Genomic DNA, 27,063 nt, shown 5'->3' on the forward strand with positions numbered 1-27,063 from the left:
TAGGTTTGTGTGTGTGTAGACGCCGGATCCACACTTCGGATGGGTGCATACTGCGGAGCTGGGAGGGAGAAGGGGCAGAGGGGGAATGGCAAAGACCCTGTAATAGTCCTTTGGAAAATCCCATTTTATCGGAACATGGAAGGTGAAAGGTTTTTGCCTGTATTAGGTATTATGGTGTGTTTATCTGAAATCATCAAAGGTTTTAAGTATGTTTATGTCCACAATGCATACCTGATGGGTTTTGTAGTTGGTTGAGTTGTAAGATACTGAACCACGTGTGCTCTGGATACGGTGGTGGAATAAATTTCTCATACGTGTGGGACTGTGACCGTTAAAACGATCATTACTGAAACCATATACCTTATTTCCTGTAACTAATAGCAGCTCTCTACCTATGGAATATATTAACAATTATTCCTTTGGTTTTGGATTGTTGCTCAACTATTTTGTTGGACAGATATTTAAACATGATCTGTAATTTATGTTGTCTGAATACGTCAATGAACGGAGCTAATTATGGCTTTCTGATGCGAGCTATGCTGATGTTTGTGAAACCACACTTCTGTTTATAAGACAGAGTGAATGTGTGTTCTTTAATAAATCATGGAAAATGATGAGTTTTCTCTACCTAGGTTGGTTAACAAAAATACTTTAGTTGGTATTCACCTAGAGTTTAAAAAGAAGCCATGGTTTCTGTGGCTAGCTGAACAGTTAATTCTTCCGTGCCATTCAAGTAAATATTTATTTATTGCTCTGTATAGTACTCAGAATTTCTTTTAAAGGAAAATTATTGCGTCAAACAGCAGCGGCTCATTTAGGGACTCCATCACTTGCCATTTTTCTGCAACGTGCTCACCGTGCGGTAGAGCTGAAGCAAATGACAAAAGCCCTGGATGAATGTCACTGTGAGATGCTGGCTTTGAGACAGCACCTAATTACCTACCTAAATTTCTCGGTACCTCAATATACCTCCGTATTAGTCATGTCATTTTTGACACTGTTACCACTTGGGAGGATTTTCTTATTCCAGATAGTTTCTTAATACGTATCCTGAAGAATGTGCTGCTACGTTTGGTATAGGCAGAGTAACAGATTTTCAAAGCAAAGGGTGCTGCAGCCCTGCGGATGGGGTTGGGCTGTTGGAGGAACACCCAGGATTGCTGGCTCCAGAGAGGAAGCACTGTAATGAGAAAGGGGAAGCGGTTCTGTTTTTCTAATATTTGTTGTTTTCTTTGAAATGGGGAAAAGAATACCTGGAGTGATTTATATTTAATTGAGGATTGCATTCCATCAGATACGGTGAATGTTCGCAGGCCATTTATCAGCTGTGTCTTTTCGAGACCTCTGAGGAGTATATGGTACATATTTACCTTAACTTGGCTAGGTCAAGGGAAATAAAGCGAAAATAATAGATGTTGTTTTTGTATGTGAACAAAACTGGAAGTCATGTGGGTGAAATATGAGGTAAATGACTGTGCTACCTCCTCTGTGCCCTTTTAAATACAAAAAATTATTAGTTATATATAATTTCCTTTGCATTATCAGTGTATCTTTTTCAAACAGAAGATTTATTGGCTTTTTCATTGTTCCAGCCTAGTCAATCCCTGAAGTCAATGTGACATATATTGTGCTGCCATTATTCCTTAGTAGTTTTATATTTAAGTAGCATCTTGTAAAAAAACAAAACAAGAACAAAACATGCCATAGTTGCTCCTTATTATAACACTTTTTGTAAATTGAATTTGATGTATATTGCTGGTAACGTATAAAGATAATACAACACTAGAATCCTGCAAGCGCTAGTGAGGATTGTAGTGAGCAGTACCTAAATTTTGGGGGAGTGAGAGTTTTGTAAGAAAGCCTTTGAGCTTCAGATCGTCTCTGAAGAATGTGTCATTGCTGGTTTTCACCCGCATGTGCTGCTGCCGTGGGGTCTGCGAGTGTTATTGTCAAGAATTAGGCAACAAGAACCATCTAACCCCCGCTCTGCGATGCATCCACAATTTCAACCCAGTTTCCCAATGTAAATAGCCAAAAGGAGTTTATTGTATGGCAATATTTGTGTAATATTTGCATAATGCGTTTTTTATTAATAGATCTAAAGGTAGGATAAAGGCAGAATAACCTAAATGTCAGGTTCTTTAAGCAAGAAGGAAACCTGAGAACTGAAAAAATCTCTTACCGTCAGCATGTACAGTCATTCTCTGTCCCCATAAGGAACATACAGTGAAAACTGCTGCAAAATAAAACCAAAGAGCACATTGTCGATTCAGCTAAACCTAGCGATAAAACCGGTTTCAGAACTAGTCTGATGAAGTGCAATTTGATCAGATATTTCATGAAGGAATTACTTTATTACTGATACTGCTAATGATTTGTAAATTAACTGCAACTCATTCTCCCTGAGTGACTGACTCAGTGGCATTTACCAACTTTTCACATACCCCTTTTTTTAGGGGCTGAATTTGCAAAATGCTTCCCTCTAGTCCTTTGAGTTAAATTTTCGGTGACATTTGATGACAAGCATAGCATGATTAATTACAAATTGTTTTTTAGGTGAATAGTGCATATTCTAAAACACAGCTTGTGTTTTTATAGCAGTTCTTACTCTGCAGGCTCCAGAAGGCCTTTGGAGTAGAGAGTATGATTTCGGTTACATCATTGTAAATTCAGAAAACGTCAGTGATCTCAAAAGTGTGATTTTTGAAATTAGGTCAGTGGAAAAGAGATTAGAATCTGCTTTGCTACCTGAAAAGAAGCAAGCTCCAAAATGGAGTGAAGCCTCTGCTTCCAGAAGGCTATCATTTTTCTTTTGAAAGGAACATATTTGTTCAAAAAATTAATTTATTTAAAACAGTATGGGGGAGCAAATAATAGAGCAAATTATAACCTGAATCCAGGCTGGATTAAGGCAAGAAAGTCGCAGCACAGAGTATTTTTTCTCTTGCTGGTTGATCTGCAATGACCCAGGAGATCTACGTCGCTGTTTCAGCTTGCACCATGATGGGCTGATGACTCAAAGCTATCTAGAGGTTTCTTATACTTTGTCTTCCAATTAAATTTCAGTGTTTGGATTTTTGTTGCTGGCTAGTTGATCTTTTGATAGCTACAATGCACTTGTAAGTTTTTCGTGTAGGTGGTTGGGATTTTTTTGTTCGTTTGTTTTCTACCCTCCCATTACAGAATACATCATTTTTTTAACCTGAACTTGAATTTAACTAAATTTCAAGGTTGAAGTGATGATTGAGATTTTCTGGAGAGTATGTAGTTCTCTGAATTCTCACTTCTTGTCACCACAGGCTTTGAGAAGATAAGGATTACAGTCTGAAACCACTAGAAATTAAAGGTCAGGAAATGGATGTACGATCTTGCAACACACAGCATCAAACATGAAGCCCAAGCAAATAAGTTTAATGGAGGGTCCTCCCTTGTTAGGGTATGTTGAGAGGGCAACCTTCAGAGAGGCAGTCACGGATGGTGAATACCTTTCAGGGTTTTGTTTTCAACTTTTGTATGTGATGGTTTTGCTCAAAGCATCTGAAAAGCAGCTTTTCAGTAGCCCAAGTCTGTGACTCATGAAAGAGATGAGCAATAGTCACAGGGTTTTCATCTTTCCCTTCACTTTGGGCAGCACGTTTTGCATCCTGTTTGTGAGCAGCTCTGTGGCTTCTCATCTGAGAGCTTCCTTAAGCCTGTGATACTATTCTCTTCCAGCCATTTTGGAGTACTCAAAAAATAACATGGTTTCCGTCTCCTCTAGGGTCCGGGTGTGTTGCTGGGGTGGTGATCCCAGCTCCCGGTGATGCAGGAGAGAGTCCCGGGATGCTCAGACTGCATCTCCCCAGGTTGCTCTTTGGCTTTAAGTCGCTGACTCAAATTACCATTATTTGAAACTTTGGGGGCTGAAGAGTGTTTGAATTGTTCTTTAGCTTTATCTACCGCCAGGAAAAGGGAGAAACTTATGTAAAAATGAATAAACTGTGTTGTATGGACATATCCCCTAACGTATGGAAGAATGATGTACTTAAGAGTGTGTAAAATAAAGCTGCTTTTAAATATCTGATTGAAAACAAAACAATACATTCAAAATACAGGGTTGTTTGGTTTTTTTGAAGTCTTGCACATTTTGATTCATTTAAAAATTACAAACGGTATCTTCTAATGGTTGAAACTAATAGGTGTGATAATTTTGTCATAATTGTTAAGTAGCCTTTTCTGAAGTAAACTCATTAATATAATATGAAGGATTAATTTCATGGGAAAAATGAAGACATTGTAAGGCCTTGTAATATGTTTCTGCTTTTTCCAATATCCTTTTCTTAAATAGAATAAAGCAAGGTGTATTTCTAAAGTAAACTATTTCTCTGTTGTCATTTTCAGAATCCAGACGGATCTGAAGGACTTGGACAATGAGTGTTCTTCTCATTGAAGCCTTTTATGGTGGTTCCCACAAACAGCTGATGGATCTTCTCCAGGAAGAGCTACAAGACGACTGTGTCCTCTGTACGCTCCCTGCCAAGAAGTGGCATTGGAAAGCACGGACTGCTGCTCTTTATTTCATGCAAACAGTGCCAACAAGTACTAATTACAGGTAACCCAGGAATTGAATAATTTCAAAGCTCAAATTACAGAGAGGCCTTCAGCCAGGTCTCTTGAGCTGAATCTTCAGTTACGTGCATGCAAGCGTATATACGCAAGTGAATGGAGGCTTGCAATGGACAATACAAGTTTTTCTTCTTGCATTGACTTCTTGGCATATAAATATGGGAAATTACCGCCATGTTTTAGAGTTTCTTAGACTACTTGGTCTTGCATTGCTGGTCCTTGAAAGTCTCTAAGAGTGCAAGTATATGGATACCTGTTTCTGTATACATGTATATGTACATCTTATTTTAAAATTGTCAAGTGAATTCAGTAATACTGAAAGGTTTAAACTGTGCTTCACAGATTAGGTTGAAAGATGGCACAGATGTGAACACTGCAAGCTTCACCACTTGCCCTCCGTTGTCGCTATTAGCAAGTCTGATTTATCAGAGTGTACTACTCGGGCTGACCTGGAGGATTAAGGGAGCAGTTTTATCTTAATGACGGTCCGGTTCTGTAACGTACCAGCAACTGTGGATGTCAATTATGCATTTACGTACGTGGCAAATTTCTATCAGCTAGAACCTGCACTGATAAAAGCAGACTATTTAGGTCAACAGGTGGCTATCATGTCACGACAATCGGTGACTCCAGAACCAAGCTGTCTTTAAACCCAGTGATTTTGCTTGGCCTACCTGATCAGTTGAGGTGTGGTGAGATGATTGTATTGAGCAGTGACACATCGCGTGGCATGGTGCGTGCTCCGCTCAGGGCGCACAGCAGAGCATCACGGCGTGGGTAGTAAATGTGCACTCGGTTGACTTTGCATCCTCACGGAGAGGGACCGTTCGTGCACGAGGATGTTTTAGCATGCCTTTAGCTGCTTTACAGCCACAGAATGAACTGCAGCAGGACTCTGAGCACACCTAAATGACGTGCTAACTAGTCACAGTTCAGAAATGTGTCTGGTATTTGTTACCAGGAGCAAGTAGACATTGTTGGCTGGGGAAGGAATATGATTTTTCAAGAGTAGATCTTGTGCTATAGAAGGCTGCATTAAACAGTGTTACCCAACACAATGTCTAATCCGTTTTGGAATGCATACTATATAAATGTACACCTTTTCTGTGCCTGCTTCTGGCTTGCATTTAAAATAAGATACCATCCCAAGCCAAATGTTATAATTAATTTTCTCCGGTTTGTCATGTGCGAGGCATTTAGCGTTGGTTTCCTATTGCTTTCCTTTTGCAACAATTTTGTTTTGGAGGAGTGTATATGACAAACTGTTATGTAAATTTGTCTTGTATCGCAACCACATCCTCCAACGCATCGCAATGTTATCTGTGTTCCTTCAAGGTCAGCAGCCCAAGCTGTCCAGCACTAACTGTATTAAACTAATCAGACATCACTCATAGACATACATTTCATTAGTTTAACTTACAGTAACATTGACCTGAGATAACTCCAATTTGTCAAGTAACCCACATCTTGGGGGAAGGGGGAGGGAATGACGACAAAAAAAAAAAACAACCAAAACCTCACAAAAAAACCAGCAACCCAACAAAAAAAACTCAACCCAGCAGCTTGAAAACTCACTTGAAGTTAATAAACTTGCAATCTGTCACAGACTTATGTGCAAATATAACCTTTACTGACAGCAAATAAATCTGATCTAACCAATAGAGCATCTTAAAGAGAGGAAAGCTTTTTCTTTTCTGTTGCTGTTAGGATTTGATCAAAGTTCACAAAGATGCAATGTTTAAAAAAAAGAGTATGCACCTTATCCTCGCAGGCAGGATAAAATTTTAGGAACAAGGGCTGATGTGACTGGTGAGAGGAAAACTGATTAGAGATACCTTCTACTTTACTTGCACATTTTTTAATGTTTGTTTTGTAATTGAATGTTTCAAGTATTTTCTTAAATTGAAAGTATAAGTGCATCAGACTACAACCTCAGGAGGCTGACTACCCTCTCCTATTAGAAAAAACATCGATTAAAATGGGCATTGATTCTTTTATTTCTAGCTTGCTAGTAACCATGTAAGATCTGCTTCCCCAGTAGTAGTTTGTTAAAACAAAATTCTCATTGGTAACTGGCAAGAGTGTGTATTTTGAATTACACACTTAAATATTTCAACCTTCTTGTGAGGTCGTGGGAAATACCAAATTTGCATTATTTATAATATTGACATTATTTGTAGAATAAAAATTTTCTTTTACATAAAATTTTCATAAATGTGACATTCATAAATACCTTGTTTCTATTTGTGCGTTTAATAATACAGAAAGGTCACAAATATTTCAAGTGCAAACACTTCTGGTAACGGAGCTGCATTACTAAATTTTTATTTTCAAACTGTACCTTATTTCAAGATGCTGGTACGTATGAGAAATGATACTGATGCTAATAAATCTGGTATTGCTATACATCTATACAGCAGTAGTAAACACACGTTTTAAAAGTTCTATACTCCTATACGTATAAGCTGATTACAGGAAGGAAGCAGGTTTGTTAGTTTTCAAGTGATATTCAGTGAGTTAAGGAACAGCCTTTAAAAGTGCTTTTGAAGTAGAGTATGCAGTGCAGAGTCATAGATGTTAAATTCAGATACTCTGCAGTGACCAGAGACTTTCTGTGATGAACTTGCAAATACTTTTAATGGAGAACAGACACGTACTCCCTTGAGCAAAACTTAAAGCTGAATTGATAAAGAGCAGTGCGTCCAATCTTACTTTTGTGAACCATGCAGCCAATGTCTTGGTGTGCAATAAAACGATGTTCCCATGCAAAAAATGAGATTTACCCAGAATTGTCACAGGGAGAAGATGTCCTCACCCTTCAAGGAGAGCACATGTAGCTATTATGGAAGGTATCGGACACTTAGTATTTTATCTGCGACACTGCATAGATTTATAGTATTTCCCTGATGCAAAGGCTGTTCTGTGTTTCTCTAGAAAAATGTTGCTTTTTCTCTTTTCATGGCTTCATTGTGCAGGGTGTTGTTAAACCAGCTCACGTCTTCGTTCATCTCCTTAAAGGAGGACAGAAGCCCTGATGAATGGGGAAGATCAGGCACTCAGCGAGTCCCTCCAGCTTGGAAGGCCATAAGGAGAGTTTTTAAAGGTGGCTTACTTGCTAGTAAACCTGAAATGGTCTAATATATTGATGTAGAGCAGCCGCAGAACTGAGCATTTGTAAGAGCTTTCTTAATTGCTATACAGACACTCACATGATTTTTCCTTAATTGGAAAGAAGGTGTCTGTTTGGACGTTGTATTAGTACGAGGAGTTTCATCCTTGTGGTGGCAATTTCCAAATCACAGCATTTGAAATGTACTCAGAAAGGGAAGAATTACTGTCTGCTTTCTCTAGACAAGTTTTTCAACAATTACAGAGTTCTGTTAGTAGTTGATGGAATATTATCATCTTCATTCAGTAAATTAGGAAGGTCCAGCAGAGAGACGTGACCTCCCCAGGCTGCTGGCAGTCTGCAGGGCTGCTGCGTTGTCTGCTTTGTCTCCCAACTTGCTTCAGACAGCTTAAACTCTTTGATAAATGTAGATGTCTGATCTTGTCTAAAGTCGTTTTCCATAGCACACAGTGACTATTCAGTAATTCTAGAAAGCATGTAACAAAAAAGAATTTTTTTAGCCTTTTCTTCTTAATCCAAGGAAAGTTCTCAAATTTGAAAATACTGTTGCAGAATTTAGTGAAAGAAAACAAAAAGGTTGCTTTTCTCTTTTCTGTAATTCTGTTCTTTATTACCATGAACAATTTTTAAAATTTCAAATAATAAACCAGTTGATATGACACACTAGATGAAAGCGTTTTATATTTTAGGGACTATCCTCTACAGAAAGTAACTCGGAACCAAGAAAGTTAGTAGTGTAAGAATTAGGTCTGCAAAACGGAGAGACTAAATGCAGTGTAGCTTCCAGTTTGTTCTAATAGCACTGCTAGATTATTTTAAATACATATATAGAAATATTATGTGTAACATTCAGTATTGCCCCCCAGGTAGCTGTTCATATGAATAAAGATTTTATTTGTAACAGACTCTAGCCCTGAAATAACCCTAGGGTAAATGTTAGCATATATATACCCCTTGATATTTGACAACTATATTTTAAAGACAAACTCTATGCTTTTTACATTTTACAAAAGAGAAGACAAATCATTGTTTTCAATTAATAGAGCTCTGAAGAAAAAAAAAAACAACCTGGGGGTGGTGTTCAGCAATGTATAGTATATTCCAACAGTATATAACGTAGATGTGTTTTGTTTTTGTTTTTTTTTAATAACCTGTTAAGACTACTAGATTTAGGATTGTTTCAGATCTGATGCTTTCATTTTGTTCTATAAGGAGAAAATGCGTTATTATAGAGTGAATTCTTCACTAACTGATGAGCTGGTGTCGCCTAAATGTCCTCTTAAAAATGGTGATCCTGTAAATTTTTATTCCAGAGAGTAGTTCAGTCCCACTGAAAACATAACACAGCTTACACGTGTGAGCATTCCTAAGCTGGGGTACTTACTGTTTTCTAGATATTTTCTTTTCAAAAAAATACCTGCAAGTAATATGTCCTGGGGAAGATGTTTGAAGATGTGAATTGAAGCAAGGCAGGGCAAATTTCAGCCATTTCATTAAAGCTGAATACATAGATGCCCATTTGTGCTGGGAACATTTCTGCCTTTTTACATCTTTATGTCAAATACTGGAAGTGCATCTTTATATAATCTTCGTAGGAAGTGGAATAAGTTTCCCTGCATTAGAGGCCTTCCCAGCATTTGGCCCTAATAACATCCAGGTAAGAAATAAATAAATTGTATGTGTGAGTAGTACATTAGTTAAATGAAAGGTAACAGTGTACCTGCAAATTAAAAAAAAAAGTTTACCTGATACTATTTTTTTTTTTTTTGCATATTTTATGGTGTTTGCTTCTGTATATAAGTGAATAAAACTTGAATCTCATTTATGGTATCAACTGCTATGAGCGTGTATTTTTGTCTTATTGCTCAGCTTCAAGCAAATTGCCCATTTGAAGATGGGGCATGGCTCACCTTCTTGGGATTGCTGAATAATTTTCTGCCCAGAGCTGCTCGCCGTTTCCTTGTTGCTCAGTGTAAAGTTAAGACTTGTTTGTGTGTTTTAACTGCAGTTTTATGTCAGATGCAGTGGAACGTGGTCCTAGAGAATAGCCTGGTGAATTGTCCTTTGTACTTTGATTAGTTGATATAAAGGCATGAAGAAATAAGGCGACTCAATGTAGTAGCCAGTATCCCCTAAAGACAGGGTGCAGGTCGCATCTTTGATTAAAAATACCATGTGGGTGTAACTTACTCATTTCTATAGCCTCGCTGATGGATACAAATCAGGATGTTCTTACCTTGCTGTAGAGATGTCCAAACCAGGAATAACAGAAATCCTTCATTTAAAGGGGCAAAGCACAGTGAAAGGAGGGTACAGGAGACGTTGCTTAGTCCTATGCTCCTCTTTCACGCTCCCTAGCTTGGTAAAGGGTCATTACATCTTTAATTTCATTAGTGCTAAACTTGCTTGCTTTTTTTTTGCCTTTTTTTTTTTAAAACAAATAGTTGAGTTCACCAAGGTTAGTTCGCACGGGCTTGTGCAAATGCATACACGTTCGTCCTGCCCACGCTTTGAACTAGCTGGTTGGGAGCTAGCTTTGCACCGGGGGCCAGATGGCCGTCCTAGCGCCGTGTTGAGCCTAAACCAATAAACCCTACCGAGATACAAGACACAGGCACCGTGTACAGAGCTAAAACAACTTTGTGACTTCTGACCAGAGCTGGCTGGTGTCCAGCCAGCTTAAAGTGTAAGCAAAGGGAATATACGTCCATATGGAACGGCACGAAGCTCCACCGCTTATCACAGATGATGCCCTCCACTTCTGTAGCCCCGGATAATAGAGGGTGTCCCAGCCTGAATAACGGGTGTGAAATTCTCTCTGAAAAGGGAGAACGTGGAGGCCATCTGATGCTGCAAGTACGTAACGTGGGAACGTACGCGTAGAACCGGGGTTTGTGTGATTTAGGTTAATATCGCGCAAAATCTGTTCTGCAAACTTCTTCTGAAAATGTTATCGTTCAAAGTAAACTTCTGAAGAAGAGCATGTAATCGAACGTATTTGAGAATGATTTTTATCAGAACGCTAATATAAAGCAATGCTTTGATAAAGTTAACAAAAGAAAAATGTTTAAATTCTATAATCGATTTATTTTTTTTTTAATTGGGAAGATACTGTAAATATTCTGTAAAAAAATAGACTGTAAATATCGGTAAAAAATTAAGTAATCTGGTAAAAAAATTAATCCAGTAAGAAATTAAGTAATCCAGCAAGAAATTAAGTAATCCAGTAAAAAATTAAGTAAGGTCTAAGGGCAAAATAATTTCCTATGGAGGATAACAGCACTGCTGTGGTTTCTCTGCTCACAATTAGACCGCTAAAATTCACTTTTCAGTATGACGGAGAGAGGCTGCCTGAAAGTTTTGACGAAGCCGGCGAAGGAGGTGGGATCCCCTTTGTCGGGCAGATTAATTACTTCGCTGCCGCGGCGCAGAGGGGCCAGAAACAATGTTCTGGCGCTCGCAGTCCTGGTACAGTACGGTGATTTAAAAGCAAATGCTTTTATTCTTCGGTCTGGCTGCGTAAAGACTTGGGGGGGGAGGAATCCAATAACACCCCCCCCCACCCCCCCTTTAAGAAACAGGACAAATAATTTCCTAAGTAAACTACCTGAAATTTATTCAGGCAGACAGCAATGTGATCTTAAACATTCACTTTGCATTAATCAACTTTGCCTCAGATAAAATGCTGGCAGATGGTAGCTATTCATTTTAAAAGTGACAGGTTTTCTTTACGTTTTTGTGTGGAAACCCCCACACGCACGCTTCCCTCCAAAAACTTTAGTTGTCCAACATGCCTTTTTTTTTTTTTTTAAATACAGTCCCGTTATTAGGCAATTTCACAATTTGGATAGTTAAAAGAGGTTTTAGATGAATTTAAATGCAGGCTCCTTCCTTTGAAGTCAGTGGAAGCGTATACATGATCTCAAATTTGGCAGAAATAAGATGGGAGCGATGAACGCGGTGCAGGGAGAGGTGCCGGACCGGGAAGGACGCTGGTTGGGACTGTTGGGTGATCTATAGCAAGTGCTAATGTGAAATGGCAGTTGTCCATTTGATGTGTAAAAGATGTGCTGAAATTCCCGAAAAATATTCTGATGAGACAAGGAAAGAACAGTCTGTTTTTTCAAACCCTAGCATGTGTTTTCCTTTATGCTCTCGAGTGCCGGGTGAAATCCTTCTTTTTCTTTCTAAAATGAATTTTATGAATCACCTGGAGAATTGATATTTACATTGCTGGCAGTAAAATGTAATGAAATTGTGTATTATGATTCAGTATTTCCACACTTAGGATTTTAATGAGTATTTTATCTGTCCTTTTAAGTGGTTGCTGTGTATATATTTTATTTCTAGATTAGTTATGGATTACATTTCTATTTTCAAATAACAAACATATACAGTACTATATATAAAGAACATGATACTTTCTACAATTTCGTCATTCTAGTCAGTAACATTAATTTGATCTTCCAAAAAGAAAGAAACAAAGCTTTTGGTTTGCATCTAATAAAGAGTAAAATCTTCATTTCTTTTTTTTTTTTCTGTGCTGCTTTTTCCTAATCTCAATTTTTCTTTTTTTGCACCTAAAAAGTAAATACTACAAATTTTGTCAGATACTTGGTTTGCACATGATTTGGATTTAGAGCTTTATATTGCAGTGTCATAAATAACTAGCTTTCTTAATAAATACTCACAGCTTGGCTGGATTTTGTGAACTGATATACAATGAAAAGAAATCTTATGTTTTTAGCAAGCAAAACAGTTTTGGGTGAAGACCTCCATTAACATGAATATTTTCTTTTTTTTTTTTTTTTTCCTCCTCCTTTAAGCATTAACCTGACCCAAATGCATTGAAGTTTGAAAATCTTGGTTCCGGTAGCTGGGGACATCTCAGTTGCCAGTCTACAACAGACCAAGAATTCAGCTACCTGGTTACCTTCAGTTACCTAGCTCAGCCCGAGCACCCATACCTGAGAGCTCAGCACCCTGCTCAGCTGGTTTCGCTTCCGCTCGCGCCGGAGCTGCTCACCTTGTCTCCGTTGACTGCAACTGCCCTGGCCACTGGGTAGGGGCTTTCTCTGACCTGCTTGGGTGGTACCGACTGGAAGTTCTAGCGATATTTCTACAGATGCTTTTTTTCACACCAGCTGTGGGCTCTTAGCATCTCCTGTGGGTGTCCGTGAGTTTCAGTGTGGATTCTGAAGACACTGAGACAGTCCGTAGTCCTTCTAGAAAATGTGCCCAAGGGTGTTTTCTGGTTTTATCTCCTTGATTCCTTTGGGGTTATAACCATGTACAGATTTATCATGTGCCACATGACAGTGTAGGCAGGCGATACCTGTTAATGAGTAGCGCAGCTTGATAGGGTTGTGGAGAGTGAAGTGATGCTCCTGGTCCAGCGTCCACGCAGCGTGTTATTTCAGGGGTTTTTACTTTAGACCAGGTGTAGCCTGGTTCTTAAGAACTGGATGTCCATAAGATGAGGCTGAGGCCCATTAAATGCTCTCCCAGGAGCATCACCTCCTGGCTTAGTTTCGTCTGAAGGAATCCAGTTCATGATCTTGGAGACCACTCTGGTGTGAGCGTGTTAGGTGAGGGTGGTTGTGAGTCGCTTCATATATGTTCTGAATCAAACTGAAATGCTAATCTAAATTGACCCATAAAATACTCGATTTTGTGGACTACGATAGCTTTTCTTCTCTAAATACACAATATATACCCAGGCTGTAGTTTGATTACAGTTTATATGCCAAATTACGGTGCGATGGAATGCGTTTCATTTAATATGGACTTCTGACTCCCCCAAACTGCGGTTTGATCAATCTATTTCCTCCTCCTCCTCTTCCCTCTTATACTACTCAGCCCAAGTTATCTTGGGAATTATACCTGTTATTGGTATGCTTTGGATCATTATGATTATTAATTTCCCCTCTCTTAAAAAAAAATATTGAGACTCTATGTAAATAATATCGATTCGTTTGAATTTCTTTGACACATACAAAGCAACTGAAAGGCTTTTTTCAGTTGGTCATTCTATAATGAAGATTTTTGCAGTCTCCTTATTCCTGTGGACAGTATTTTCCCTTTCTTGCCTTTGTCCTTTGTCCCTGTCTTTTCCTCCCTTCCTCCTGCACATATACTCTGATGGTCCAGTGGACACAGTCATTTTAAAGAATGCTTTCCATTTCAGAGCACTTTTTTTTATTATTGTTTATGTTTATAACCTTGCCTACTTGTTCATCATTTTTCGTTTTAGCTCTCTTAATTTCCATTTTACTTGTTGCACGCTGGAGCTTATATTTCTGTCTAATAGCAACTTGAAGAAAGAACGAAGGAAACAGCAGCAGACACAACATCAAAAGCAAATACGTTATTTTCTTTTTGCAGAATTACTGGAAGAATTTATACCTGCGAACAGTATTGTTTCTAATAATTACTTGAGGAAAGATGTATCTAGAGCGGGCCTAATGTTTCTCTCACGCCAATTTTACCTGATGTAACTACTTAAATTGTTTAAACTAATGATTTATCAAATGGTTTTCAAAAAAGTTGTAAATCATTATAAGTCAAACAACAGAAAATTTATTTCAACTGTAATTTTTGTTGCAGTTAAGTGGTATTCCTACTATGAGTTTTATTAACTTGTGTTTTCTTTAAGAGTGATCATATTTTTTTTTAATGTAACATATTCTGCATATAATGAAGATGTGTGTTTATCTGGAATATGGAAGAATCTTCATGGAATCAAGTATTAAGTAATAACATGAAGAAATTTTTGAATGCATATAATACTATGTATATTATATATGGAAGAATTAAAAAAATTGAAGAGGAGTAATTTGAGAACATCTGCAGTTTTTTATTTATGTAAGAGAAGATCCCATTTTTAATTAAAGATGGAATTTAAGAATGATAAATGGGACCATTATCTAGTAGCAGTTAGTTTGCAGGCACTTTTTTCCTACTGTTCTGCGGATTGCTGCAGGTTTGACAGTGCCTTTGGCTTTTGTGAGCAAAATGCATTTCCTGCTCGTGACAGAACAGTTGTAACTCACTAAACCTGGAACAGTTATCATGCATAGCGACATCTCTCTGTTTAAACCCTGAGGAACAGAATTATTTTAAACTGTGCATATGCAGAAATTTCCTGGTAATCAATTTTATTAAAAACATAACAGCTAAAAATTTTATATGCCAAATGGATTTGGAGAAATAGTGCTAAGGATACTAAACTTACACAAGAAGAGGAGATGAATTTCGGGGAAAATTGTAATGAAGGCGTTAGCTTTTACTTTATTTATTTTTTTAGAGTGAAATGATTCCTAAATTAAGTTAGAAGGAGAATTTCTCTTGCTATAGCTATACTGTAATAAATTGTAGATGAGCCAAAATAAGATGTTATTTCTGAAGGAAGTATGCTACATCGTACTGTTTACAGTGCCAGACGTAGCTTCTGTCTGCCTTGTAGCCGTGGACAAAAAAAGGAATGTGTGCTTTAGACCTGTTTTCCTTCAAGGATGTCCAGTTCATCTTGACACAGGCTGAAGCTCATGTTGGAGGTTAATAGGTGTGCATGGAGAGGGGTGAAGGTTTTGATTAGATTGATTGCAGGGGTTCTCTAAAACAGCCTGTTTTGCCATATTTGGCAGGTTTTTGAAGTTTTTTGGTCTTCAGCAGTAGGCTGACCTTTTTCTTGTTTGTTCTTTTTTTGACTTTAGCCCTTCAATTGCTTTTTTATGCTGTCCTGAACCTAGACTAAAGTTGGTTCTGAATTGTTACATCCACAAGTCTTAGCTGTGTGGTATCCAAGTGGGAGGAAAAAGAAATTGGGTAGGTGCTTTGGGAGTTACTTGTGTTAGCCCAGCATTGCCATCAGGTATTATGCATCTCTTGGTATTTCTGACTTTCGGTTATCCCAGGAGCAAATAGTAGCTTCATACCTGCCCTTGTATCATACAAGTCACGCCTGCTGACCCTGCTGGTTTTGCCTTTTCTCTCCATTGCTTTCACCAACCTTCAGTATCCTTAACTGGGAGAGAAGTTCAGTTGTCTGGGGTCAATTGACCATTGTGTTTACTGATCACTTTAGATGATGTCTTCAAGATGTCAGTCAAGAGACCTATGTGGGAGAGGACTTTGGTTACAGAGTCTTCATAGCTATCTACTCTAGACTGTTGCGTTACCATCTACTCAATGCTATACAGGTGGGCTCTGATTTGCAGTAGTGCTTTCTCTTGTGAGGTTTAATGCTGGCCTTGCAAAGGATCTTGTGGCCCCAGGCTAGTTTGGAATCAGTGTTTTCTGTGGCTTTTGAAGCATTCAGGTCTGAAGTACTTCCAACCAGATCTCAGGTCTTGCCCAGGAAGACGGAAGCTCTCTAGGCGGAGGTGGTAGAGAGCAGTTTCGAAATGGGAAAACCAGAGTCTAATGTAATTATTCAAAATTGCATCATAAGTTAGAAATTATAAAACCTACCTCTTCTTCCATTCTTTTTTTTAACACGGAGCAGAGAATCTAGAGAGTGGTCTTGCCTTGAATTAATCGTCATTCTGGTGTAAATAGATTGAAAAATACTTGTATATATTTTTGCATATCAATACAGAAAAAAAAAAATCTAGATTTTAATGTGCCCTGCTATGTTATGATGGGTAGAGTATACAGTCAGTATTAAAAAGTAGGCATCTATAGTTTTAAAATACTATTTTCCAACGTTAACAGTTGTGTGGAAGGTCATTGACGTTGTGGATTGCATGGGGTCTCTGGAGTTCAGGCATGTTTGAAGAGAATATTTATGGTGTCTCTGTACCTCCTGCCATTAGCAGGCATTTTTCAAGGGACTGTTCTTAGATTATATTTTGCACATGACTCTTAAGTTTTCTTAGATACTGATTGGAAAAAAGTGAAGGATATAATAGTTCTTTTCCTGTGCCTTCAAGAGGTCCATTGGTGGGTGATGAGACCATGGGCAGAGTCGGTATGTCTGAGTGAGCGGGGTGAATGAATTGGTGGCAGGGAGGGAGTTCGAGGTACTTGTGTGCTTCCTGCATTTTTAAGCAGTATAGAGGATATTTCAGCTGTTGAGATGAAGCTCAGCAGCTGCTCTGCAAGCTCCTAACAAAACAGGGGCCTGAATTTTCTTTATCTCGAGCATCTGCCTCTGACCACAGATGTTGCTGGGGCTCTGCATTTCTCTTAACCGGTAGTCTTTGAATTACACGGTCGATATATAGTAATAATGAGAATGGTTTTTATGGGATAAGATGGGACTCGAAGATAATATTGTTACCTATTAATTGCTAGGCACATACTAAGACTGAATCATGAAGAGGAAGATACATAAACTGTGTGCGCAAAGTAAATGCTTTGCAGTGGAGGAAAACATCTACGCAGCCACGCTCTGGGCTCTTACAGCATCACTGCGGTATTTGCCTCCCCATTATCTCTTTAGCTCACTTTTCCACAGTGTCTTTTGGTCCATACCGATGTTATTTTTTTTAATTTTTGGTTTCTGTCTCCCAGCACGTGCTGTGGAATTTAAAACTGTAACTTCATTACCTCTTGTGTGTAGTATCTTTAATTTTGTCTTTAAAATGCCAGTGTTACGGAGGGGTTTGTAGTGTGAGCGGTGGTATATTTAAGGTAGAATATTCCGTGGTTTTGCAGATTGCCGGTATGAACGTGCCAGAGCAGCCTTCTGACCATGAAGCCCAACGACGCTTGTTCTATTAGCTGTACTTGTTTAGTTTTTTTCCTCAGATGGATAACCAATATGGAACATTCTGTCCACAGAAGTCTTATTAAAGAGGTTAGAGCATCCTGCTAATTAGGAAAAACTAATTAGGCAGATTGTTGCGCCTGTAACCAGAATTTTATATTTTAATGGATTTTGAAATGCGGTATACTCACTTTTCCTATTGTAAAATACACTTTTCGTTTAAATGTCTGGAAATAGTCTTGAGGAGATTGTGCACTCAGAGTCAGCAAGCAGTAACATTTTAATTTTTGAATTTATTACATAAACTGTAGAAGAATATGTGCTGTAAAATTGATGAAATCATTTTTTCATACCAGCTCCTTACTGTGGCAGTCAAAATTGTTTTGTTACCTTCCTGTTGGTAGATTTAAAGTTTTTTTTTAACTGTCCCAAAGAGGAGTTGGGTTAAATTAATATGAAGAAATAATATAGTTTGTGGCTGTGTTAAAGTTAGGCTTAGATGGTACACAAATCTCACAAATTACACTTTGGGTACCTCAAGCTAAAATTCATTGACCACTGTTTCACTGAGCCTTGGGAAGTTTTATCACGTGTAAAGCTGGATCAGACCCATTTGTGAGTGCTCTTGCAGTGATGTTATGGACTTTTGGTCTGGAAGCTGAAAAATAAGCCCCTTCTCAGCTGTGGGGTGACCTGGAAGCAAAACCATTGGGGTTGGTTGGGTTTTCATGGTTCGCCTGTTAATTCCTGTTCGGTACAAATGACCGGTGCTGAGGCATTTCCTTGGTTTACAGGGTGCCATGTGGAAAGCAAGGGATGTTTGTGGCTGGGGAGAAAAAGTCAGATTTGAGGTACACTTAAAATATATATATTTAAGATGGATTTCTCCGTAACGTCTACTTTTGAACTTTTTTTCAGCTATGCCCTGCTACGAACTTTAATTAGTCTTAACCTTTTTTCAGGCTTGTCATTCTGCATTTTGCAAAGTGCTTTGGCTTGTGTATAAGCCGTGTAGCCGGGAGCTGTGGGCAGTGACCTGCAGTCTGTCTCAGGACTATCCTTTGAGATGCGATTCAAGATCCAGATGTTGAAATTGGTGAGACGAGGTTGGCGGCCATCTGGAAGGTGGCCATCTGCTCCTTCCTGCAGAAGCAGGGAGCGATGCGTTTGGGGGTCCCTGCCCCTTCTTGTCACAACCTGAGTCAAGACGATTCAGAATTGCGTCCCTGAAGCCTGATTTGCGAACACTGGATTGCCAAGTGCTTGGCACTTAGCGATGTAAGGGGCTAGAAGGGGAAAAACGGACAAATACTTCTAGACAAGTAAGATTTAGAAAAGAGCTGTATAAAAAGGACTTCGGTAAAGCACTAAAGGCTTAAGATCATATAGCTCAGGTCTAGCAATGTGGGAGAAGAAATGATGGAGCAAAGGGAGACGCAGCTTGCTATGCTACCTGATAGAAAACGGACAGTAAAGCCCCATCGGGGCATGGGGCTTGCTAATTATTTTGCTAATGTATCAGGAAATATGCTCAGGAGCTGTGGATGTCTTTCTGTGTGAAAGCAGAACTGTGAATACGGGGACTGGAGGATGGAGCAATTAGGTCTGGTCCATTTAAAGGAAAACCTTCCTACTTCCAGTCCAAGGAGGCTGAAAAGAAGACAAAAATATTGCAAGACTTGTTTTTGTGGTGTCAGCCTCTGCCACCGCCAGACCTTCTATATTTGCTGGAGTGTCAGCTCTGGCTTTGGCGAGTCAGATTTGTGTTCAGCATCTGCAATGACCTGCAGATTCACACCCTTCCGCGCTCCTGCAGTTTAGTCTTCAGCCTGAAATCTGGGACTATCATCAACCAGACGGGTCTAGGTAGTTAGCGTGATGTCATGTCTCTTAAGCAGTTTATGGAACAGGGATGAAATTGATGGCAATAAATATTTTAAATTGTTTTTGTTTGCCTTCCTAAGGAGAAGAATTTCCTTAGGTGAGAGGTTATTTTGCAAGCGACTCCGCTGTATGATATACCGATGGTTTCAGTACATAGGAAGCGTCTCTTCCTTCAGTATCATAGCTTGAAATTGATACTTGCACTTAATAGCTTTACAGACGCTTGTTTAATTACTGGTCATTCTTCTGAAGTGGATGACTCATTTAGCCTTCGGCGATCGGAGATGTTCTGGCCCTCCGTATAACTCTACACATACATATTTTTGCCCCTTGCCCCTGAGACATGCAAAAAATGCCTATTTTTCCCTTGCATGACTCGTTTCCTAGGGTAATAGAGAGAAAACAGATCTGAGAGGGGGTATGAAATGAGAAAAGGCGTGTTGTGAACAAATTTGCATCAATCAGGATGGCTGTTGGTGCAGACTTGAACTCTGCCCATTCAGTTCTCACCTGGAAGGGCGTGCTTGGCTCTGTCTTACGGCCTGTTCTTAATATTATAGCTGCTATTATTAATACTGTAATAAATTAATAATCTATTAGTCCATACTTCTATATGGGTATTTCAGATTAGGAAGCTGTTTAATTCTGATGGCAGGACAGCATGAAATTTCTGTGTTTCACCATCTTCTGGCATGGTAAAACGTTAAAGTTAACATTAAAACTAGTTCTGGTTTAACTGTTGCCAGCTTTTCTTCCAGCATTTCAGGCTGTGCGTCCTTCGCTGTGACATTGCATGTGTCCTGGTAGAGTCCCATTGCAGAAATACAGGCTTTGAATTTGCCAGCAGATAGGCATTTCTCTATCAAGAGACAGCACTTGGTCTTGTTGCACTGAGATCTAAAGAAATTTGCGTTGATCTCAATAAATGTGGATGTTTTGAACCTTGACTTTCTAATGCTTCACAGTTGGGTATTTTTTTCCCTGCTTTGTCAAGGAGGATGACTGTAGTAAGACCATGAGCTGATTACTCCCTGTATTAGATAATCATTTCTTAATGTGGGAGGGATATTAAGTAGAATAGATATGAGTGCTCCTGGAAAACTCTTTATGGAATAAGGTTTAAGCACCGCTGTAAATAGGGTGCACGTTCCCTTTCATGCTGAGTCAGATATAGCTTGGCTGGTGTGGGATGAATATGCCAAGACCCAAGACAAAAATCAAGAAGGTCTTAGGAAACACTTGCAAAACACATGGTGACTCTACTATCTTTAAAGTTTGTCATTATTCCTGTGATGCGTTGTCCCCCTTGGATTTTAGGTGGGCAGTAGTTGGAGTCTGATTAAAGACCAGCCCTACTTCTGTCTAGATACGTCTCTGTGAAGTACCTTGTTTCCCCACATCATGTGTTTGTCTTACTATGTGCCAATGGCAAATAATTCTGAGTTTGACTTCAACTTTAGAAACCTGCCGGTGTTGGAGGATCCACGTGCCGCGGCGGGGAGGCTGCTGGGCGAAGGGGCCATCGGGAGGCTGAGCGCTGGTGCAGAAGGGGCCTTGGGTCTCCTTCTGCTGGAGAGCCAGCACATCAATGGTCAACCAAATCATGGCTTTTCTTCGAGGAAGCCTGAATCATCATTAGAGATGAAATGCCTATTTTCAGTGTAAAGACAGCTAATTTGATGGTGGTTTTTTCCCACCGGTGACATTTTAAAAAGAAACCAAAAGTTTTTGGGGGTGGCTGTTAAAGTTTGTTGAAGTCTCTTCAATATGCCAAAACACGGTTTTAGTAATTGGAGTTAGCCTTCTAAGATAAGACCTTGTAAAAGTATTTTTCGTGTTTATTTTTTGTTTGGGTTTTTTTGTGAAAGGTTTTTCTGGATTATGTAACTAAAGGCAGGACAAGGTGCTGCAAGTCTAGTTTGTAGTTTATGGAATGCTCTAAAGGCACGATAATCCAGAGGATGGTTGTGAGCGGGGTGGTAATAGTAGGAAGAATAGTAATAATGACTTTATTTTTATTTTTTTTTTAGGGTGCTGAATTTTATTTTATTTGTGTAACCTTTTTAAAACAGTAAGGTTGATCTGCAATAGTATATTATCAAAAGTTTTGTTCTTCTAATTTTGGTTGGTGGACTCTAGAACGGCTCTCCTGTCATTCCCAGCAGCTTTTCCCCCCCACTTAAATATTTTTAAGATGCTTTCACTATGAAAATCCTTGAAATTAAGATTTTTTTTTTTTTTTTTTTTTCCCCCTGTGATGACATATGAATGTGTTTTTGCCATAGTGGCACTTGCCCATTTTGGATTATTTTCTGCTTCTGAATATTATGTGATTTCTTGTTAAAGTGAATGACAAGATGATGTATGACACACTTGAGATGGTATTGAGCAGAGTATAGTTGGAAAATTGCAGTGATAATTTTCTTTTTACATCTCAAACTTACACGCCATTGAGGAGGAAAAAAGAAAAAAGTGTAACAGGCAACTCAAGAAAAGCATAAGGGGAAACCTTGAAAAATTACAGGGAAATTTCCATAACATACACTAGTAATGCTGGTTTAATAATGATTTCCTGTCATGAACTATTTTTATCATTTGCCTGCTCTCTGACGTGGCATTCTATTTAACATCTTTGAGAGCCATGTTTTAATCAGATTAAGCTCAAGGAAACCGATAGGTATCTGTTTGGCTCATGACTTCTGCTTCTGTTTCTGATTTAGTCACAAGACTATTGTTGCTGGAATCTTTTAAAACCCGTTTTGCTTCCACTTGCAGCCGGCGCGTGGCTCACGGTGTGCGAGCCCGGAGGTTGTGTGCCAGGGATTTTCATGATGTACGTGCAGGGTGCATTACGGAATTATTTTGTAAATTAAAGAAGACTGATACAAACTGTGTCTTTTCCTCATGTGATTAAATAGCTAAAAATAGCTATCTATTTTTAGTTTCAAGCGTAGTAATGTTTCTTAGGAACAAACTCACCCAAAGCAGTGTGCTAGGAAAGGCTGATCATGAATAATGCTGCATTCTGATCTACTTAAGCATTTTTGCTTTACATAATAAAACACTGGGTATTGCATCATTTTATATACTGTGCAACATTAATAATGCTTCCCATACAAGAGATGTCATGAGAATAAAATATAAATGCATATATTTTTAACTTTGAGATTTTCCTGTTGTTCAGTCATTTTATTAAAGACAGCAGAAAAGTTTGTAAGCAAAATTCTTCGTTATGTTCTCCAATATTGTGCATGTCCTGCAAATTTAGGAAATGACCAAAAAAAGAAAAGGTGCTGTATAACATTTGGGATTATTGGCTGTGCTTGGACACGAGTGGACTTAGCACCTCATTCAGTGCTCTCAGCATCTTGGAGCGTGGGGGAGGACCAGCAACCTGGCTTTGAAAAAGCTCCGTCTATACATGCTTTTGTAATTTCCAGAGAAAAAAAAACAGGTATTAAATTTCTAATGACCTCTTTTGTCTATTGCAAATACAGATTTTTGCCCACACGGTAGAGGCGATATTCAACAGCTTGGTTTGTATTGTGTCTTCCTTCAGTGTATTATTTATTTCGTTGACATGCTAGAAAACTGTGAGCCTAAGAATTAATAAAGGTTATTAGTTACTTTCCATAATAAAATTAGCTGACCTTTAAATAAGACCATTATACGGGAGATCTCTAAGTGGAAAAATGACAGAATGCATTTTTAATATGGTAGCCATTTTGATTGCTAAATCTTACAGTCACAATATAGAAAGTACATGTTGTGATTAAATGTTGCTCTTGACTGTGTATTTGCAGACAACAATGGAATAAGTGGAATTTTTGTATTCGAGACAGAATTTAACCCCTCGGTTCCAGTTTCTGCCACTTCTTCTATTCAGTTATATTTGAACAATACAGAAAAATGAAGACGCAACTTAATTTTCTAAAAACGGATGTCCTTTGGAACCAACAGCAATGGGAGTTTTCTGTGGTTTTTATTAAGCGTGATTATATGCAGATTCCTCGAGTGCTCGAACAGGCTGTCTTGGGTTGCTATCAGGCATACGTGATGTATGCCCTGTAGCTGGTCACATGCAGTTCACGGTATCAGCGTGCTATTATTTATTAATCTTTCCAGTGTCTGAATTCATCTACCATTTTAAAGAGAGACTTACTATAAAATACAATATTGCACATGGAGTTTATGTGCACACCTTTTGTTTTTAAGTTGGGAACAGGATACCCCTCATTTCCAAAGTAGCTATTAAAGCAAACTTTCTTACTCTGTTTTTTGTACTAACACAGGGTTTGTACTAAATAATGACATTATTAATCGTGCCATTATTTAGAAAAGATCCTATAAAGGCTTTAAGGATACTCTGTATTTTTATCGTTGTTTTTGAAACTTTGATCATATATGTAATGATGGTATTATGGCTTGGATTTCAGGTGAACTTCGGTACAGCAACACAAGCAAATCTGTAGTTTTTCAAATTTTGACTAGGTCTTATAACATTTGTTGAAATCCTTACACGATATTCATCTATTTGTAGCATCATATAGGTCTGTCTCCCCATCTGTCTCTGTTTTTCATGACAACGAGGCTCTGGTACTTTTTTTTTTCACTTTAGTACTTATTCATTGAAGCCCACTGTAATGCTGTTTCTGTCATAGTCATTTGTCCAACAGCTTTTATTGATCGTTTTTGATAAAAGATTTCTTCATAGGGAGAAATTTTAACCAGCAATCAGTGAATTTGGTTTAATTAGATCTAGTTCTATATGGTGGGAAAACGAATGTAATCAGAAGCCATTTATGTACTATTAAATAAATGAATTACTAACATAATGTGGTGCCAAAATCTAAGGAACGTTGAAAAAAAATATGTTTTTCTGCTAGGCCGTATTTATTAAGGAATATATACAACTTTTATATGTTAAAATAGGGGTATGAATCTAAGGTTCAGATTCCCTCCAAATAATTCCTTATTTAACAGGATATCCCTGAGACTCCCCCCCCAGTATTGGCAGCCTGACTAAAATAGTCTCATCTGGTTTAACTAAAATCTTTGCATTACTTGGCGGTGGTTTCTTTTGTACGTGGTGCTTAGAGCTCATTGAAGCTCAAACGGTACAGGAAATGCAAATCATGCAAATCATCCTCACGCTGACGATGTACAGTGGCGTGATTGAGCAGCAGTACGTATGGCTCGTGGGCTGACCACATGAAAGAAGTCATTTAAAGACCAGATGAGCCCAAGCTGGGTTAAGTTAGACTATGTGTGAGCTTCAAAGCTTATAGACTAGCATCCTTTTTAAAAATAAATTTATTTTATTAAGAACACCTGCGCCAAGTTCTTAAACAGTGCGAACGTGTGTAGATGAACGTTACATTACATATATGCCGTACTTAAATCAGAAGGGCAAAATGGTTATTTTTGTGGAAATTCAGGTATGCATTCATATCGGTGGAAGTAGACCGCAGTCTAATGCACTGCAAAAAAAGTCCAGTTTGTGTTTGTTATACATAAAAGCCAACTCTTCTCTGCCTTTCAGGTAAAAATGAAAATAAATGGAAGATAAAAGGGGATTTTGTTTGTGCAGAAGGGTTAAGAACAGGCTTTCTGTAAGTGCTTGTGAGTGGAGAGAAGAGGGAGGTTGAGTGCTTGCTGCTTTGAATTTCTTGGGTAACTTAGGAAAAAATCCTGCATATCTTTTTCCATATTTCCGAAGAGCTTTTTCTGTCGTTTCGGGGCTGTATCCTTTCAATAAAGCCGAGCCCTCGTTGCGTTGCCTAACTCTGAACCTCGACGGCGGTGTGGCTGGGAGAGCAGCAGTGGTGGGAACCCTGGGCTTCATCCAGCGGCTCTTGTGAGATGGACGTGCAAGACCTATAGGCACAACCTGAGTAAAGTCGTGGTAACAATTGCTAAGAGAATAATGAGCATTTTTCATATTAATCTTGCAAGAAAAAGAGAGTGGATGGTATATTCTTAAAGACCTTGTTACTCCTCCTTACCACTGGGAATACTCAATAGGGGTGGCTCTTTTGCTTCTAGTAAGAGTCTTATTTCTTACAAATTTTTGCTTGTTTTTTTCACAGCCCTCATTCGCTTTGGTGTTTTGTTTTTAAAAGTTGAGATTCATTCAGTAATGTGACATGACACAAAGCTGGAAAATGTCAATCTTGAACTATTTCTCTGTAAGCTTGTTTAATTTTTCCTTGAAACAGTAACCCTTAGGAGATCTATGGTGGGACCGGTCAGGGCAGTGCACTGTATTGCCCCGACGGATGTAATTTTGGCTTGATGTTCTTTACTAGTGCCGTACTCCTCCTCGGTTTTGTACTTTCTACTAATATCTGTAGTAATTTATCCAAATACAGGAGCAAGAAGAAAGGAAGAAATTAAGTTTTTATACTTTATCTACTGGTTTGCTTCTTTCTCATCAAGTCAATGCACAGGTCTTGCATCAGAAAGAGTGAGGGAGATTTCCCATATATATTTTTTTTTTTTTAATTTTTTTTAAAACACTAAATATATTCCTTTCATTAATATCATATATGAAGCCAAGAGGAGCATTTCCCCCTCTTGGTGTGCCTGCAGGCTGGGGCAGCTCCTGCCATGCCGAGCGCGTACAGGTGGTGGTCATAGGGCTTAGTGAGGGGTTTTGGGTTCAGCTGGGGCTGGAATGGTTAAGTTCCTTCCTTCTGTGTGGTTTGTTTGTTTATTCATTTCTTTTTAAGGAAAGAAATAAAGGTGAATGAAGGGATGGCATCCTGAAATCATCGCAAGATGCTGGGGAAAGGCACGTGGTAAAGAAATACTGTTTTCCTGAGCCAGTTTGTAGCGTCATCCCTTCGAGGGGATATTCGTGAGACGACTTCTGGCACGGGCTTCTGGGCATGCGTTTATACGTCCAGCACACACTTAGTATTTTAATAGAAGCAGGAATTTAAATCGCAAATAATACTAAATTATCTTTTATACTCCGTGCAAGAAATACCAAGATGCAGGAGCTCGCAGAGAAAGCAGAAAAGAAATTTTACTGCTTGTATCTATAATAATTTAATGTAATTTAATATCCCTTTCAGTGTTTGACAGGAAGTAGAGCTTACTTAAATATTTGTACGTAAGAGCACAGGGCTGTATAAAGATATTTGAATTTTGAAGTTAATTTGTTTCTTCCAGCGATATATAGAGATATATACAGAAAATTAATCCCATATGATTGTACAGCTACTAGTGCTCTAGAACTTTTTTTGGAAATACTTTCCAAAGAACATCTCCGCTCATCTTGACAAACAGCTTGAGTAAAGTTTCCTTTTCAGGAGCCCCTGAAAGGTTTTACGTGTAGTCCAAAGGCATTGCTGGGAAAATTTTATTGTTTGGTGGCCTTGACCAAAACTATTTCACTTTGCTCAGGTTTTGCAGATAGGAAAGCTTGTCAGCCAGCCACCTCGACCAGATTTTTAGCTTTCTGTGACGGTGAGATGCACGATCTTTTCCCAATAACAAATTAGCTGTTGTCAACAATTTTCCTGGCCACAGTTTAAATAGCTTAATTCAGAATGCTTCACAGTTTTATGGTGGAATTCGATAGAAGTGCAGAAAATATGTATGTATATAGTATATATGTGTGTTATGTATATGTGTTGTATATCTGTGTGTGCATGCACGCAAACATATATGCATATACGTGTACTAGCTGTGCCTTAAAATATGATATCTGAAAATCCTGAATCGC

The 27,063-nt window shown here is 38.6% G+C and overlaps 1 protein-coding gene across 6 annotated transcripts in view; it reads left to right on the forward strand.

Moving 5' to 3' along the window:
• The window catches only part of GTDC1 (glycosyltransferase like domain containing 1), a 343,668-nt gene that overhangs the window by 56,590 nt on the left and 260,015 nt on the right, over positions 1 to 27,063 (forward strand). For all 6 annotated transcript variants that reach the window (XR_012044289.1, XM_072874173.1, XM_072874179.1 and 3 more), the window contains one exon: positions 4,381 to 4,591. Coding sequence is in view for 5 of the 6 variants with exons in the window: in XM_072874173.1 (XP_072730274.1) it covers positions 4,410 to 4,591 (182 nt within the window). In the remaining variant the exon portion in view is untranslated. The remainder of the gene's footprint in view (positions 1 to 4,380; positions 4,592 to 27,063) is intronic.

The sequence above is a fragment of the Ciconia boyciana genome, chromosome 10 (genome assembly GCF_034638445.1).
Source record: "Ciconia boyciana chromosome 10, ASM3463844v1, whole genome shotgun sequence".
NCBI classification, from domain to species: domain Eukaryota; kingdom Metazoa; phylum Chordata; class Aves; order Ciconiiformes; family Ciconiidae; genus Ciconia; species Ciconia boyciana.